This window comes from Erythrolamprus reginae, chromosome Z (assembly GCF_031021105.1).
Source record: "Erythrolamprus reginae isolate rEryReg1 chromosome Z, rEryReg1.hap1, whole genome shotgun sequence".
Classification (NCBI taxonomy): Eukaryota; Metazoa; Chordata; class Lepidosauria; order Squamata; family Dipsadidae; genus Erythrolamprus; species Erythrolamprus reginae.
The window spans coordinates 69,890,979-69,908,012 of NC_091963.1; the positions used below are offsets into that span (position 1 = coordinate 69,890,979).

Consider the following 17,034-nt stretch of genomic DNA (forward strand, 5'->3'; position numbering starts at 1 on the left):
TCTTCAAAATGAATTTGAACTCCGTTGAACCAATCAAGCCTGCACCAAAGCCTTGTTTAACCCTGCTGTTCTGTTCGAAAAAAGTTCCTAATGTTATGTTCCCGGGTCACCCTGACCCAGACCGAAAACTCTTCATTTGCAGTGCTTATGTTTGGTCTTTTTGAAAGCTTTTTTCACCTGGAAACATGTTTGAACATTTCTGCACACAATGGAATGAAAATTGAACTGAAAAAATTAATCCTTATTGGTTTATTTTGCACATAAATGTGCCTCCCCCCCCCCCGTTTTTGTGAAAGTTTTTTCAATTTATGGATAGTTTTGCTTGCAAAATCCATTCTATTTTACTAAAGTTGGTGTGGGATTGGTAGCTTGAACATTTCTGCACACAATGATATGAAAATTGAACTGAGAAAATTAATCCTTATTGGTTTATTTTGCTCATAAATGGGCCCCCATGCTTATACTCAAATAGGCTTATACTCGAGTAGGCTTATACTCGAGTATAAAATGATATGGTCTTATATTCAAAAATAAACCAATAAGAATCATTTTTTTTCAGTTCATTTCTATTTTTCTTATGTTTAGGATTGTTCAATTTAGTATATCAAAACTTTTGAGTTTATTGATAATTTTGCCTGCAAAATGCATTCTATTTTACTATTCTATTTTGGTGTGGGATTGGTAGCTTGAACCTTTCTGAACATAATGATATGAAAATTTAACTGAAAAAATGATCCTTATTGGTTTATTTTGCTCATAAATGGGCCCCCATGCTTATACTCAAATAGGCTTATACTCGAGTAGGCTTATACTCGAGTATAAAACAATAAACCAATAAGAGTCATTTTTTTCAGTTCATTTATATTTTTCTTATGTTCAGGATTGTTCAATTTAGTATATCAAACCTTTTGGGGGAAAATTCCTTAGGGATTTGTAGCCTTAAAAAATATAAATTGACACGAAATTCAAAAAGGATGGGGGAGGGGCTTTTTGATCAAAATAAAAATATAAGTCTCAATTTTTCCAGTTCAATTTTCATATCATTATGTTCATAAATGTTCAAACTAGTTTTCCAGTGGAAAAAGTTTTCAAAAAGACCAAATTCAAGTACCTAAAAAAAATCATTTTGATCCGGGTCTATATGACCCGAACAGAGTAAATGTGACTTTTTTTTTGCCAAGAAAAAAATTTTTCCCCCACCCCCACAAATATTTTTTTGATGATCAGCATTGTTAAATTGAGTAAATGAATGCGTAAGATTTTAAAGAATATTTCGGATTTGGAGCATAAAAAAATAAAAAGTGAAAATTGTTGCAAGCAGCCAGGGGGGGGGGAGGCCTTATTTCTGATGTTAAAAAAACAGTAAGAATCATTTTTTTCAGTTCCTTTATATTTTTCTTATATTCAGAAATGTTCAAGGTACCATTCCCACACCAACTCCAGTAAAATAGACTGCATTTTGCAAGCAAAACTATCCATAAATTGAAAAAACTTTCACAAAAACGGGGGGGGGAGGCACATTTATGGGCAAAATAAACCAATAAGGATTAATTTTTTCAGTTCAATTTTCATTCCATTGTGTGAAGAAATGTTCAGACTACTTTCCAAGTGAAAAAAACTTTCAAAAAGACCAAACATAAGCACTGCAAATGAAGAGTTTTCGGTCCGGGTCAGGGTGACCCGGGAACATAACATTAGGGAGGTTTTTTTTTTTCAGCAAGAAAGAAACCTCCCACCCCCCCAAAAAAAATTCTCATAGAGAGAACCCCTGAAATGATGAAAAGTCATGAAATTTCAAGTTTCAGATATGCAGGGAAAATTTTTTACAGGGTCTCAAACCTTGATTTCGGGTCTCACAGACCCGAACAGAACAGCAGGGTTAAAGCCATGTAAACACAGATTTCTTTTTAAAAAAAAAAACTTTATTTAGATTTTCCAATACAATAAAAAGAGAAAACATATACTCATGCAGACCATAACCCATTTCTGAATCAATATGTAACGATTTCATGATTGGTTAGTTACTTTCATCAATGATAAAATGAAATGAGTTTATCTTGTTAAACATTAGTATTTATGTACTTCATCTGTTATCATCTAAATATATTTTAATCTCTCATCATCTCTTTAAATTATTCTCTTCTCAATCCAGTTGTACCATTTATCCCAAGGTTTGTTGTTTTCATCTACTTTCGTGCCTTTAATGTCTCTTGTCGTCTCGTCCATCTCCACGCACCTATACATTTTTTCTATTATTTGCCTTTCTGACAGGATGTCTTTTGAGTGTAAGTGATTCTCGTGGCAGTGATTATGTGCATCATTGGCTGAAGTGTTTGTTTAAGATATCTCTTGTCCAAAGCTCCTAATAAAAAAGCTTTTGGAGAAAATTCTATTTCTATTTGAGTAATTTCTAAAAGCCATTTATGCAAAGTTCTCCAAAGTGTTTTTACTTTGGAACAAGACCACCACATGTGGTAGAACGTGCCTATTTCTTTCTTACATTTCCAACAATTTCCAATAGCGTTTGGATAGATCTTCACTATTTTAGAGGGAGGGTGATACCATCTGTAAAATATTTTATAAAAATTTTCTTTGTAGGCTGTAGAAAGTGTGATTTTGCTAGTTGTCATTCAAGTTCTTTCCCATTCAGCGAGATGTATATTCTGTCCAATGTTTTTTGCCCATGCTAGCATTGGGCCCTTTACAATTTCCTCTGGGTTTTCATTTTCTAACAAATAGTTATATAACTTTGTAATGTTTTTCTCATATAATCAAATCAGGATTTTATCCAAGGGATTTGGTGTTAACACAATACCAACTTCTTTTGTGTCTTTTTTGTATCTGGTGCTGATTTGGGTATATGTCCACCATTCCATCTTAGAATTGGAAAATTTAGTAATTTTCTTGGTTTTAGGCAGCCATCTGGGTATAATATGTCCTTGTAACTCAAGGTTTTAGTTGGATCGATTAAATTTGGATACAGACTGGCCTCCATTGTAGATAGCCACCTTGGAATTTTAATCTAATATTTCTTTTTAATTTTGTGCCAAATTTTCAATAATGATTTTCTAATTAAATGTTTATTAAATGTGTTTTGTTTTTTGGATTCGTCCATCCATAAATGGGTATGCCAGCCAATTTGAAGGCTGTGCCCTTCAAGAGTCAAAATTCTTTTGTTAGGTTAATCCAATCTTTGATTCATGTTAGCGTGGCCGCTTTATAATAAAGTTTAAGGTCAGGAAAGCCTAGGCCTCCTCTTTGTTTGCTATTCTGTAGATATAATAATTTGATTCTCGGTTTTCTTTTATTCCAGATAAATGTCGTGAATATTTTGTATTGAGATCCCTAAAATATTTTTGATCTAAGTGTATTGGAGCCGTTTGGAATAAATATAAAAATTGTGGGAGGATGCTCATTTTTATTGTCGATATCCTTCCCATAAAGGAGATTTGTAGTTTCCCCTATTTTTCTAATTTACTTTTAGTTTCTTTTGCCAATTTGTCATAATTATCTTTTTTTTTAGGGTTGACAATTTATTGGTCAAAATAAGTCCTAAGCATTTAATTTTTTTAGTTGTTTGGAGCATCATAATCTTTTCCAACTCTATTATCTTTTTTTGTGTTATATTTTTTGTCATAATTTTTGGTTTTTTGTCTATTGATTTTCAGATCTGACAATTCCCCGAATTTTCCTAATTCCTTTAACAATTCTGGACCTGATTCAAAGTGGTCCTCCAGGAAAAAAACTATGTCGTCCGCATATGCTTGTATTTTATATTTAATTTTGAAGCCTTTTATATATTTATTATTACGAATTTTATTTAAAAAGATTTCTTGGGCAGTAATAAACAAAAGCGAGGCATAGGGCAGCCCTGGCGAATACCTTTGTGAATTGTAAATTGATTGGACATATCTCCATTAATCATCACCCTAGCAGATTGCGGTAAGTATATATTCCTGATCAAATTCTGAAATTTTTCGCCTAAGTTTAGTTCTTGAAGTAAGTCTAATAAATAATCCCAATTAAGATTGTCGAAAGCCTTTTGTGCATACAAGAAGACAAGTGCTACTTGCCTCCCTGGAAGAGTGCTGCCAAATTCTATAATATCCAAGACTGTTCTTTTACAATTTTTAATTTGTCGGTATGGAAGGAATCCGGTTTCGTCTTGATTAATGACTTTGTTCAAAACTACTTTAATTCTATCTGCCAGGATGGACATGAAAATTTTATAATCATTAAGCAGAGCTATGGGTCTATAACTCTGGATCTTGTCTTTTTCATGTTCGTTTTTTGGAATAATTGAAATATAGGAGCTCTTCCAACTTTCAGGAATTTTAGCCTGAGAAAAAAATTCATTATAGGTTTCTAGAAATAATTGTTCCAATATCCTGTTAAATTTTTTGTAGAATTCCCCCGGGAAACTGTCTAGATCCGGGGATTTATTGCTTTTCTGTTTTTTTCAAATGTCTTTATAATATTAAAAAATTATGTCTTTCTTAGCCTTTTCAGAGTATTGCAATATTCCATTTTTGTCTAATAGTTCGGTAATTATCCTATTACTTTTTTCTTTTTTAATTTTGTGTGCTAACCATCTGCTAGGTTTGTCAGTTTCCTCGAAATAGACTTGTCTACTCTGTTTTAAATTTCTTGTATACTCTTGTTGGTCTGTTAGATTCAATTTATGTTTGGTTTACATCATGGAATACAGGGTTCTATTATTTTCTGGATCTCATTGATAGATTTTTTTCTAGGTTTTTAAGTTTGTTTACATTATCGTTATATTCTTTCTTTTCCTCCTTGTATTTCTTGGCTGTGTAGGAGATGGTAAATCCTCTAATATAAGCTTTGAGGGTATCCCAAAGTATCTGTGTAGTGGTAGGTTGCCTTTTATTCTTTTTAAAGAATAGTTCTATTTCCTTATTAATCATTATTTTATAATTTTTATCTGAGAGTAGTTTTGTATTGAAAGTCCATCTCCTGAAATCTTCCCCCCACCCCTGCCTCCATTTAATTAAAATAGGGTTGTGGTCTGCCCAGAGATTTGGTTCAATCTCAATAGAATTTAATTTGTTATTCATTTCTTTATTAACGAGGCCATGTCAATTCTTGAAAAAGAATTGTGTGGTTTGGAGTGAAAAGTAAATTGTTTTTTGGTTGGGTGTCTAGATCAGCGTTTCCCAACCGGTGTGCCACGGCACAGTAGTGTGCCGCGAGACATGGCCAGGTGTGCCGCGAGAAGTTCCAGCTGGGCGGGGCGCTGCTGGCGCCTCTGCCTGAGTGTCGTCCTGTGGATGGTCTTGGGCTTCACAGTCGCTTCCTGGTTCCCTCTCCTCCCACCGCCTGTGTCTCCCGCCGTCGCCTCCCACCAAGCCGTCTCCCGTTGCCGTGGGTTCCTCGAGTGGGAGCTTCCGCTTCCCTCCGTCCAGCTCAGCCACGCTGCTGTAGAAAGCACAGAGGTTATTGCCACCGCTTCTGCCTCCACTCAGGGAGCCACCGTGGTCACCGCGCCTTTTCCTCTCGCTCAGCTCAACCACGATGGCTCCCTGAGTGGAGGCAGAGGCGGCGGCAATAACCTCTGCACTTTCTACGGCAGCGTGGCTGGGCTGCCTGGAAGGAAGCGGCAGCTCCGAGGAATGAGGCGCTGGCGGTAGACACAGGCGGAGGGAGGAGAGGGAACCAGGAAGCAACCGTAAAGCCCAAGACCAGCCACAGGACGACCTTCAGCCAGGGGCACCGGAACCGCACGCAGCCATGGTGGGAGCAGCATGAGGTAGCAACGAGGCGCGAGGACAAGCAGGCAGCTTGGCGGAGGGGAAGCGCTGAGGGGCTCTCCTCCTTCCCCACCCCCGCGCTTCTCTCCCGCCCTGGCTTTCGCTTCGCCCCATGATTTCCCCGCAATTTCATCCAGGCCACCTCTTGCCTCCTTTTGAACTGCGGGGAAATCTGCGGGCGAAGCAAAAGCCAGGGCGGGAGAGAAGCGCGGGGGTGGGGAAGGAGGAGAGCCCGTCAGCGCTTCCCCTCCGCCAAGCTGCCTGCTTGTCCTCGCGCCTCGTTGCTACCTCCTGCCTTTTTTCAGGGGCCTTTGGAAGGCACCCAGGGAAGGGGGGGATTGGGGGTGGCTTCTCATCCTCCTCATCCAGCTGCTAACGCCCGCCCGGTCCCTCTTGCAGTCCCTTCACCAAGCGCTTTTGTCCCAGGCTGTCAGCGAAAGGGCTGCAGGACAGGCGGGGCAGGCGTTCTTCTCACAGCTGAGGCAGGATTTGGAATGTCGGGTGTGTGTGCGTGCCCCTGCCACCCGGAACATTTAAAATAAGAAAAACCTTTGCCGGCCTCCGCAGAGAAGAAAGGAAGAGAGAGAAAGAGAGAGAGAGCAAGAGAGACATAGCAAGAGAGGCAGAGAGAGAGAGAGAGCAAGAGAGACATAGCAAGAGAGGCAGAGAGAGAGAGAAAGAGAAAGAAAGAAAGAAAGAAAGAAAGAAAGAGAGCTAGCAAGAGAGAGAGAAAGAGAGACAGAGAAAGAGAGACAGAGAGAGAGAGAAAGAGATAGCAAGAGAGAGAGAAAGAGAGAGAAAGAAAGAAAGAGAGAATGAAAGAGATAGCAAGAGAGGCAGAGAGCAAGGGAGAGAGAAAGACATATAGGGAGGGAAGGAGGGAGAGAGAAAGAGCAAAAAAGAGAGGAAGAAAGAAAGAGGGATGGAGAGAGAGAAAGAAGGGAAGGAAGAGAGAGAAAGAGTGAGGGAGAAATAGAGCGAAATGGAGGAAGATTTTTTTTTGTCAAAACTTTTCTTTAGCCGCCACCCCACACACCCCCGTTCAGTGTTCCCCAGGATTTTGAAATATGAATAATGTGCCGCGGCTCAAAAAAGGTTGGGAAACACTGGTCTAGATCTCCAGGCATCTATTAAATGTAATTCCTTTGCCATTAGATCAAAAGTCATGGGTAAAAAAGATCTTTTCATATTTTTTCGTTTCACAGCTTTATAGTCCATATTGGGATTTATGATTCCATTGTAATCACCAACAATACAATAGCTTTTACAATTTAATTCTGACAATTTCACGTAATTGTCTGAAAAAGCCTTTTTGTTTTTGGTTTGGGGCATAGATATTTACAAGGATCATTTTCTCACCCAGAAGCTCTATCTCGGTAATAGTGAATCTTCCTTTTGGATCTGTAGAAATTACTTGGTGTTTTAATTCTTTTTTGATGTATGTGGCAACTCCTCTTTTTTTTGTTTCATCCAATTACACACTTAATTCACCTAATTTAGAATATTATAAATATATTTCTATGAGTTTGTTATATATGAACTTCTAGCAGACAAATTATTTGAGCTTTTTGCTGAAGTAGTTTTGTGAAAGTTTTTCTTCATTTGACTGGGTCCTTTAGTCCATTAACGTTAATCAAAATTAATTTCCATTCTTGTTGCATTTATCCCTGAGATGTTTATTTTTAATTCTTCGTTGCTGTCGCTGTCTATGATCTGGTCCTGGTTCCCTCCTCCTTTTCCTTCTCATTTGCCCTCTCCAAATTTGGTGTTAGCCCACTAAGTTCTTGTCTGGTTTCTTTCTCTTCCATTTTACTTGCTTCCCCCCGATCTCCATCTTCTGATTCCAGATCATGGTCTAGATTAGTAAGCTGGTCATAAACTTCTTGTACGCGTTCCTGCGTGTCAACTCTTATTCTTCTACCCTCTAAACGTATTAACATACCCTCTGGAATCAACCATCTAAGAGTACATTTCTTTCTTATTTAGTAGAGAGGCTAACTTTTTGTAATTCATTCTTCTTTCATGCACTCTTCTTGGAATTTGTTTTAAAATAATTAATTCCTTCCCTTTGTAAGCTAGTTTGCCTTCTCTAGAAATTGTGTATACTTTATCTCTAACATTCTTCCTTGTAAATTTGATGTGGACTTCTCTTGGAAGCTGGTGCCTGCCGGCGCAGTTGGTCTGGATGCGAAAAACTTCATCAATTTCGTTGATTACATCTTCCCGGTTCTGTTGTAGAATTCCTGCTATTAGAGTTAACGTGACTTCTCCCAGGTTCTCTCTTTCTGATTCCACTATGTTCTGGAATCTCAGGATATATGCTGAACATTCCATCTCGAGATGAATTAAGGAATTTTCGAGTTCTTTATTGGATTCCTAGAACTTGGTGTCAACTAAATCTATTTTTTTTTTCATTCTGTTCCATTTTCTTTTCCACTATGGTTATTTTTTGCTCGTTCTTCTGCGTTGCTGTTTGGGTCAACTCTTATCTATTTTCTAGTCTTGAGATATCAGGTTTCAATTCTAGATGATGGTTTGTGATCAGGTCCTGGAGTTTCTCCATCATTTCCTGCATCTTATTTAAGGTAATATTCATGTTCTGCATCAGGGTCACCTCTCCCTTTTTCCAAGGTTAGCATTTCGTCTATCTGCCTTTGTGAGGTGGAGGAGGGGGTATTAGTTATGGATGCAGTCGTTGGTTTTTTGCACCCTCTTGATGGGTTTCCCGCCATTTCCTTAATTATCTGAACTTGTTTTTCTAGAATTGCAAATATCTTATTCCATATCACCATGTGGAAATTCAAAGTTTGAATGTTAATATTCTTTCTTATGTATTCTCTAAAAAGCGAAATTATGATTTTCAAAATAATTACTAACAAGAAGACAACAAGTGAGAACCAGGTTAAATATGAATGTAAAAATGAGAGAATCAAGAAAAAGGAAAAAGGAAAATATCTTATAATATAATCTTACTATGTTCAATTACTATATTTAATACCTAGCATGCTTAAACTATAAAAGCTGTTTATATAAAAATGAAAGGTAAGCAATAATAATAATACAGTGATCCCTCGATTATCGCGAGGGTTCCGTTCCAAGACCCCTCGCGATAATCGATTTCTCGCGATGTAGCGGTGCGGAAGTAAAAACACCATCTGCGCATGCGTGTCCTGTTTTCCATGGCCGCGCATGCGCAGATGGTGGGGCGACGGCAGTTCGGAGGCTGGCAATGGTTTTTTTCATGCCGACCACCCCCCCAGCGCCTCCGGGCTCATCGCCGCTACCCCCCGCCCGCCCGATTCGCCCCTCCCATCCCTCCCTCCTTAGAACGTGGATTTTTCGCCCTCTCAAGTTGCTAGTTCTGAGTGAGAACACTTCCCCCACTTCTGATTTTCAAGTCCAATTTGAACCTGGATGTTTTGCCCTCTCAAGTTGCTAGTTCTTAGTGAGAACACTTCTGTCACTTCTGATTTCCAAGTCCAATTTGAACCTGGATGTTTTGCCCTCTCAAGTTGCTAGTCCTTAGTGAGAACACCTCCCCCACTTCTGATTTTCAAGTCCAATTTGAACCTGGATGTTTCGCCCTCTCAAGTTGCTAGTCCTTAGTGAGAACACCTCCCCCACTTCTGATTTTCAAGTCCAATTTGAACCTGGATGTTTCGCCCTCTCAAGTTGCTAGTCCTTAGTGAGAACACCTCCCCCACTTCTGATTTTCAAGTCCAATTTGAACCTGGATGTTTCGCCCTCTCAAGTTGCTAGTCCTTAGTGAGAACACCTCCCCCACTTCTGATTTTCAAGTCCAATTTGAACCTGGATGTTTTGCCCTCTCAAGTTGCTAGTTCTTAGTGAGAACACTTCCCCCACTTCTGATTTTCAAGTCCAATTAGACGCTGGATGGTTTGCCCTCATGTCCTCCTTCCATCCCTCCCTCCTTCCCTCCCTTCTCTCCCTCCCTCCTTCCCTCCCTTCTCTCCCTCCCTCCTTCTCTCCCTCCCTCCTACCCCTCCTTCCTTCCTTTCGTAAAAAGCACTTAAACAATGACAGAATAAAAACCCCCAGCCCTCACTTGTGTTTGAATTTCATTCATAGAAACATAGAAACAGAAGTCTGACGGCAGAAAAAGACCTCATGGTCCATCTAGTCTGCCCTTATACTATTTTCTGTATTTTATCTTAGGATGGATATATGTTTATCCCAGGCATGTTTAAATTCAGTTACTGTGGATTTATCTACCACGTCTGCTGGAAGTTTGTTCCAAGGATCTACTACTCTTTCAGTAAAATAATATTTTCTCATGTTGCTTTTGATCTTTCCCCCAACTAACTTCAGATTGTGTCCCCTTGTTCTTGTGTTCACTTTCCTATTAAAAACACTTCCCTCCTGGACCTTATTTAACCCTTTAATATATTTAAATGTTTCGATCATGTCCCCCCTTTTCCTTCTGTCCTCCAGACTATACAGATTGAGTTCATTAAGTCTTTCCTGATACGTTTTATGCTTAAGACCTTCCACCATTCTTGTAGCCTGTCTTTGGACCCGTTCAATTTTGTCAATATCTTTTTGTAGGTGAGGTCTCCAGAACTGAACACAGTATTCCAAATGTGGTCTCACCAGCATTCTATATAGTGGGATCATAATCTCCCTCTTCCTGCTTGTTATACCTCTAGCTATGCAGCCAAGCATCCTACTTGCTTTCCCTACCGCCTGACTGCACTGTTCACCCATTTTGAGACTGTCAGAAATCACTACCCCTAAATCCTTTTCTTTTGAAGTATTTGCCAACACAGAACTGCCAATACACTCAGTCATTCATTCATTCTTCTGTATGCCACTCAGTCCCAACACTTTCAACCCACAAATTACCATTTCCCATCCCCTTAATGTACTGTACTGTACCTCTACCTGTACCTGTACTGTACACATTGAATAACACACTTAGTCATCCTGATAGAAACAATAACAATATTTATTTACATTTTTACATTTTTTGGGGGGGGGTTAGCATAACTAGGATAAATCGGGATCTTCTTCTATCACCATGTCTACAATGGACGCTGCAGGTGATGGTGTGACAGACCTCGTGGTTTTTGTGACAAACATAGTTATGGGCAGTTGTTGGCGATTTTTCTTTTTCTTGGCTAACATGGCTCTGTATGGTGCAATGGTGTTGTCAAGGGAGGCCTTAAAGTGTATAGAGCGAGTCATGTTGGGATCCCAAAGTTCCACCATGCGTTGGAGATGTGCAGCAGTTCTGTTCAGTTCTGCAAGCCGCTCAAGCGTTAGGCCAACATCTTCTTCTTCCTCAGCTTGTTCAGCTTCCGCTTCCTCCTCCTCTTCTTCACTCGCTGACTTGGTCAGCTCCTCCAGATCTTTGTCTGTCAGCGGTAGGCCATGCTCATCAAGCAAACCATTGACTTCCTCTGGTGTCATGTCAACGAAGCCTTCTCCACCCAGTGCCTGTGCCAGCTTCACAGAGTTCTGGACTGCAGCATCTTGAATTTCTTCGGGAGCAAATCCCCTGTAATCATGCACCACTTCTGGCCACAATTTCCTCCAGCAGGCATTCATTGTCTGTGACTTCATATCCATTAAGGCATTCTGAATGTTCTTCAGACAAGATGCAATTGTGTACTGATGCCAGTAGGCCTTCAATGTGAAGTTTTCATCAGCATCCATTGCTTCCACGATGCTTCCAAGAGAATTGCGCGTGTACAGTGCCTTAAATGCGCGGATAACACCTTGATCCATCGGCTGGATAAGCGATGTGGTGTTTGGTGGCAAGAATTCGACTTGCACCCCATCATGTTCATGTTCCAGGTCATCATGGCCTCCAGCATTGTCCATTAGGAGAAGCACTTTGAAATTGAGTCCTTTGGCAGCCAAATAATCCTTCACCTGTGGGATGAAGCACTGATGAAACCAGTCCCGCGTGAGGGGTTTTGTAATCCATGCTTTAGGATTATGCATCCAGTACACTGGCAATGCATTCTTATTTCTGTTCTTGAGGGCTCTTGGATTTCGTGACTTATAAATTAGCCCTGGCTTCATCAAAAAGCCTGCTGCATTCCCACACATGATCAAAGTCACTCTATCTTTCATGGCCTTAAAGCCAGGGGCTTTGGCTTCATCTTGCATCAAGAAAGTCCGTGAAGGCATCCTCTTCCAGAACAGGCCTGTTCCGTCCATGTTGAACACCTGTTCTGGAAGGTACCCCCCTTCTGCAATTAGATCTTTAAACGTGCGCTGGACAAAGTTTTCGGCTGCACCTGTATCTGCTGAGGCAGCTTCTCCATGCAATGACACACTCTTCAGGCCATAGCGCCGTTGAAATTTGTCAAACCACCCTTTGCTTGCTGTGAATGTGGCTGGGGTTGAAGAAGCAGAAGATGTTGATGGCTGGGGGTCTTCAGAGTTAACAGCACCTTCATCTACAGAGAATGACAGGAAAGGGAGAGAGGAGTGACTTGAATGAAAGCATACAGTCCTTCCATCCCTCCCTCCTTCCATCCTTCCCTCCCTCCTCTCCCTCCCTCCTTCCATCCCACTGATTGGCCGAGATTTCTGTCAATCAGCATTGTCGGGCGAAATGTTTGCAATGACAACGCTGATTGGCTGAAATTTTGCTGTATCACCATTGCCGGGCAAACTTATTACAATGGCAAAGCTGATTGGCCGAGATTTCGGCCAACCAGCAATGGTACACGTCAGTTTGGTGATGACGCGTGACGTCATCGGGCGGGAAAAACTGCGCACGTATTTTTAATTTATTTTTTTTTAAATTCGCGATATAGCGTTTCGCGAAGATCGAGATGGTATCATTTGCTGAAAAATCGCGATATAGCGTTTCGCGAAAATTGAGATCGCGAAACTCGGGGGATCACTGTATTAGTAAATATCAAATTCTAAGTTTCATTAGTCTTGGGGAAGGGAAAAGGAGACATAAAATTTTAAGAGGTTAGTTTTAACCTACTAAAATACCTATGGACTAAAATATTAAATATGAAAATACTAACTTACTAAGCAAGACTAAATTACTATATATAACTACTAAATATGACTACTAAATATGGCTAAATATAATTATCTAAGCAAGGTTTCCTTTACTATGGAAGAAAAAAAGAAAAAATAAATATTATCAGTAATCTGTTATTAATTATTTAATTGTAAGGATTAAAATATGTAGAATATATTAATTATTGTCCACTTGCTTCGAAGTTTGGGGATTTTCTTTTTACAATTCTGTATTCTGTTCTTATTATAGCTCTATTTCTCTCCGCCTTTGGGAGTGGAGACGTCACTTCCTGTTTGGGTCTTCTGTTACTGAGGACGAAGAGGCAAAGAGTCTATATTGTCCAAAATGTCACCTAGTGTTTCTCCTTTCCGGTCTCCCCCTTCCGTCTTCAAAGTGTTATCTGGGGGAGTCACAAACACTGTCACTGACCCCACTCTTAGTCACTTTCTCTTTCTTTCCTTTCCAACTGACCGTAAATCAGTATGAAATAGGCCAGGTGGGTAGGTGGTACTGTAGAAAAGAAAAAAGAAAGCACAGCAAAGACTAGACAGTTTGTAAAGTGCTGCAATCGCCCAAGCTTCTCGTTGCTATCGCCCACACTCCTCGTTGGTCCCAGCAATCCAAAGTTCTTAAATACGAACCCCCCCCCCCCCCCGAAAAGCAATCAGAATAAGCAAAACTGGCCACAAAAACTCCCATTTATCACAAAGCTTTGCTAGCTCTGTTCAAGCTCTCGACCTCCAAGGTTTTCCAACAGTCAGTTCCTTTTCTTTTCGCCACTCTGATTTTCCACCGCCTCTCAGCTGATGTCAAATTCCTCCACTTGAAGCTCTTAAATTTCAATCACCCCAGTCTCCGCTGATCTGCCCTCTTAGCTCCAATCTAAACTTAAAGAACCATTAGTAACTTGGTGGCATGGGTCACTGGAACCGGCAGCGACCCAGGCCTGCTACATCCCTGCGCTTGTTCTCTCACTACCGTAGACGCCTCCATCTTGTTTTTTTACTTCTGCCATTGACATTGTTAATTTGCAGTTTCTATCCCACAATTTCAGCCACTTGTCTAGTTCTATTGAGTAACCAAAGTTTTTAGCCAGTCCTATCTTTGTTTCTTTTACTACTACTTCTTGCATTTAAGACTAAGTGAATAGCTATGCATTTTTAAAATTAATTTTTCACTTGTATCTATTAATATCTGGTCTAGTTCCATTGGTTCTTTATAGAAACTACATTCTTCCATCTTTCGCGTATCTTGATTGTATTTGCACATATGGCCACCATGTTAGATTGATTCCTTGATTAAAGCTTGTTTGGATTTAAGTTCTCCTTTATCATTCAAAATGTCCTTATACCTTGCAATTTTTTCCATATTAATCACATTTAGATGAATATATGCATAATGTTAATTGCCATGACTATTATTAGCTATAATTAATCTTAGTTTTCTTTTGAAATTATGCTCCCAATTTAAAATAGAAGGACTAGTTCAATTTATTGGGGAAATGAAATAAAAATTCCAGGAAAAAAAGTAACTGCAATATTTAATAGTAATGCAAGAGATAGAAAAAAACCCGGAATTTTATTTACTGGGCATAACTAAACAGAAATACAAGAAAGATATTTTCCATTTAGTTATTCATATTTTTGACAGTGGCCAGGATAGTATATGCGCAAAATTGGAAAGGGGAAAATATTCCTAAAGAGGAAGAGGTAATTAAGAAAATATTAGATTGCGCTGAAATGGATATGATGACAAGACGGTTAAATAACCAAGAGGAATCAGAATTTTAAGTGATTTGGAATAAACTGTATATATGTATAAATAAGAAGAAGATTTAACAGTAAAATTTATGTGAGAACTGTAGAAGTATTGCTATGATTTAAAATTTTTTGGGTTATATCTTGTTCACATATGAATGTTATTTATATAAGGTTAAACAAAATTTCTTCTTTTCATTTAAATTAATATGTTGATTTAAGGTATTAATATTGTATTCTTTTTTCTGTATGGAAATTTGACTTCTATGACAAGAGGGGGAATTGCAACCCCAATTTTTTGTTAAATGTGTGTTTGTATGTATGTTAATTTTTATGAAAAATTAATAAAGTATACTAAAAAAAAAGAATATGTAATAAATTTCTTGAATTCTTATTTTCAGAGTACTCGTGTGATGTGGACTCCTCCTCTCCGTGAAAGCTTTTCTTATCCATTCCTTGTGGTTCAGATGTTATTATTAACATACATTCTCAGGTAATTTCCATTCTTTTCCATTCTTTAAATAAGGAAACAAAATCTTTAAACATGATACTGATTTATGCACTCGTATGTTATAAAATGGTAGCACCATTTATGTAAATAATTTGCTTTAACTTATAGTACATACATGTAATATTTAGCTGTACCTTCCTATTAGCAGCCATTATTATGTGTTGTCTTTTCTAGTCTTTTTTAGTCTCTTCAACAGTGTTCCCTCTAATTTTTTGGGGGGGTGGGCGGAAAAGTATAGTGTCTGAGCGGCAGTCCCTTCAGGACTGGGCGGCACAGAAATAATAAATAAATAAATAAACAAACAAACAAACAAACAAAAATCCCACCCTGTTTTGCCTCAGAGAATTTCAAAATAAAATACTGTCCTGTGTGTCTATAACAGTGAGCTCATCATAGGGCAACTCTATCAATATCAAAATGCCACTTAAATAGTTGAGCTAGTTTCAAACTAGATTTTGATTTTCTTTCTCTCTTCCTTACTCCCATTCTTTTTCTTTCTCTTTTCCTTCCTCTCTTTCTTCTATCTGTTTCTCTCTCTTCCTCTCTTCCTCTCTCTCTCCTTCCCTCTCACTCTTTCCCTCTCGGCTTCTGGGCAGGTTTGGAAAACTCTGAGTTGATGATGATTTTTAAGTGAGCGATTGCTCACTGCTCAGCTTAGAGGGAACTATGCTCTTCAATCTAGTATCCTTCCATCATCCTCAAAGAAAGATGATAGGATGAGATAATTCAAAATGTTAGGGCACTACCATAATGGAAAACACTAGGAACCTCATTTGTAATTTGTCCATACAGAACCTATTCCTTTTACTGAGAGAAAACAGAAAATTGCATGTGACTAAATAGAAAATTTTCTGTATGTTTTACTAAAAAACTACCTTTCATGCGGAATGTTTAGGATAATCCCTGTATATCTAAATGTAGTAAGAATTTGTGTCAAAAATTAGTTTACTTCTGATAAACAAGGAAAAGTAATAATATCAATGGAAGTGGGGAAACGAAGATCGCATTAACATTAAAAGAAATATGTTTTGAAAGGTTATGGGATTTTAAAACAAATGTATGTTGACCGAAGGTTTTTATAATCATTATGGTTTATTGCAAAGTCAGCCAGCTGTTTAGACTGGATTTGGGATTTTTAATCCAATTATTATATAATTATTAATTATATTTCACATAAAGGTATGTGTGGAAAGTCCTTTTTTCTGTTTAATTTTATGGTATTAGATATCTATTTTATGCATTTTTCTATACATTGTTTTGAACCGTAACTAAAGTTCAAATCTGTTGGGAAAAACAAACTATTGCTCTTTGAATACATTAATAGAGCCATGATTGTTAATCAATCTCTTATTCTTTTCCCCAAGGATGCAGAAGGTTAATAGAAGAAGCTTGATTGCACTATCTGTTTCTAATGTTCTATTCATGCTTCCATGGCAGTTTGCTCAGTTTGTTCTTTTAACACAGGTAATATAATATCAATAAATATTATTAGAATTTTGCATACTTCTTTAACAGTCATGCAATGGTTCAGCAGTTAGAGTCACTGAGCTTTCAGCTGAAAAATTCACAGCACAGGTTCAAGACGTGGCACGCAGAACAGGGTCAGCTCCTGTTAATTACCCCACCTCTTGCCCATCTAGCAGATCAAAAGCATGCAAATGGGAGTAGATAAATAGATATCACTTTGGTGGTAAGGTGACAGCATTCCATGCATTTGGTGTATAATAATGTTGGCCACATGACAATAGAAATGTCTTCGGACAATGCAGGTTCCCTTGACTAAGAAACAGATATTAGAACTGTCTTTACTTTTATTTTATCTTTACATTTGTTGTCTCAAATAATTGTTAAAAGAATAGAATATACACTATATATTTAATACTAAGAACAATAATAATTTCTGATTTAACCATGAATGTGTCATAGCCAGGTCAAAATTATCAAAAGCTTTCAAGGTTATCATATTCTTATTCATGTAGAATT

At 38.5% G+C, this 17,034-nt stretch overlaps 1 protein-coding gene across 2 annotated transcripts in view; it reads left to right on the forward strand.

The window, feature by feature from the left end:
• The window catches only part of DPY19L1 (dpy-19 like C-mannosyltransferase 1), a 344,645-nt gene that overhangs the window by 113,538 nt on the left and 214,073 nt on the right, over nt 1-17,034 (forward strand). For both annotated transcript variants that reach the window (XR_011556928.1, XM_070729287.1), the window contains exons 9-10: nt 14,942-15,033; nt 16,416-16,515. Coding sequence is in view for 1 of the 2 variants with exons in the window: in XM_070729287.1 (XP_070585388.1) it covers nt 14,942-15,033; nt 16,416-16,515 (192 nt within the window). In the remaining variant the exon portion in view is untranslated. The remainder of the gene's footprint in view (nt 1-14,941; nt 15,034-16,415; nt 16,516-17,034) is intronic.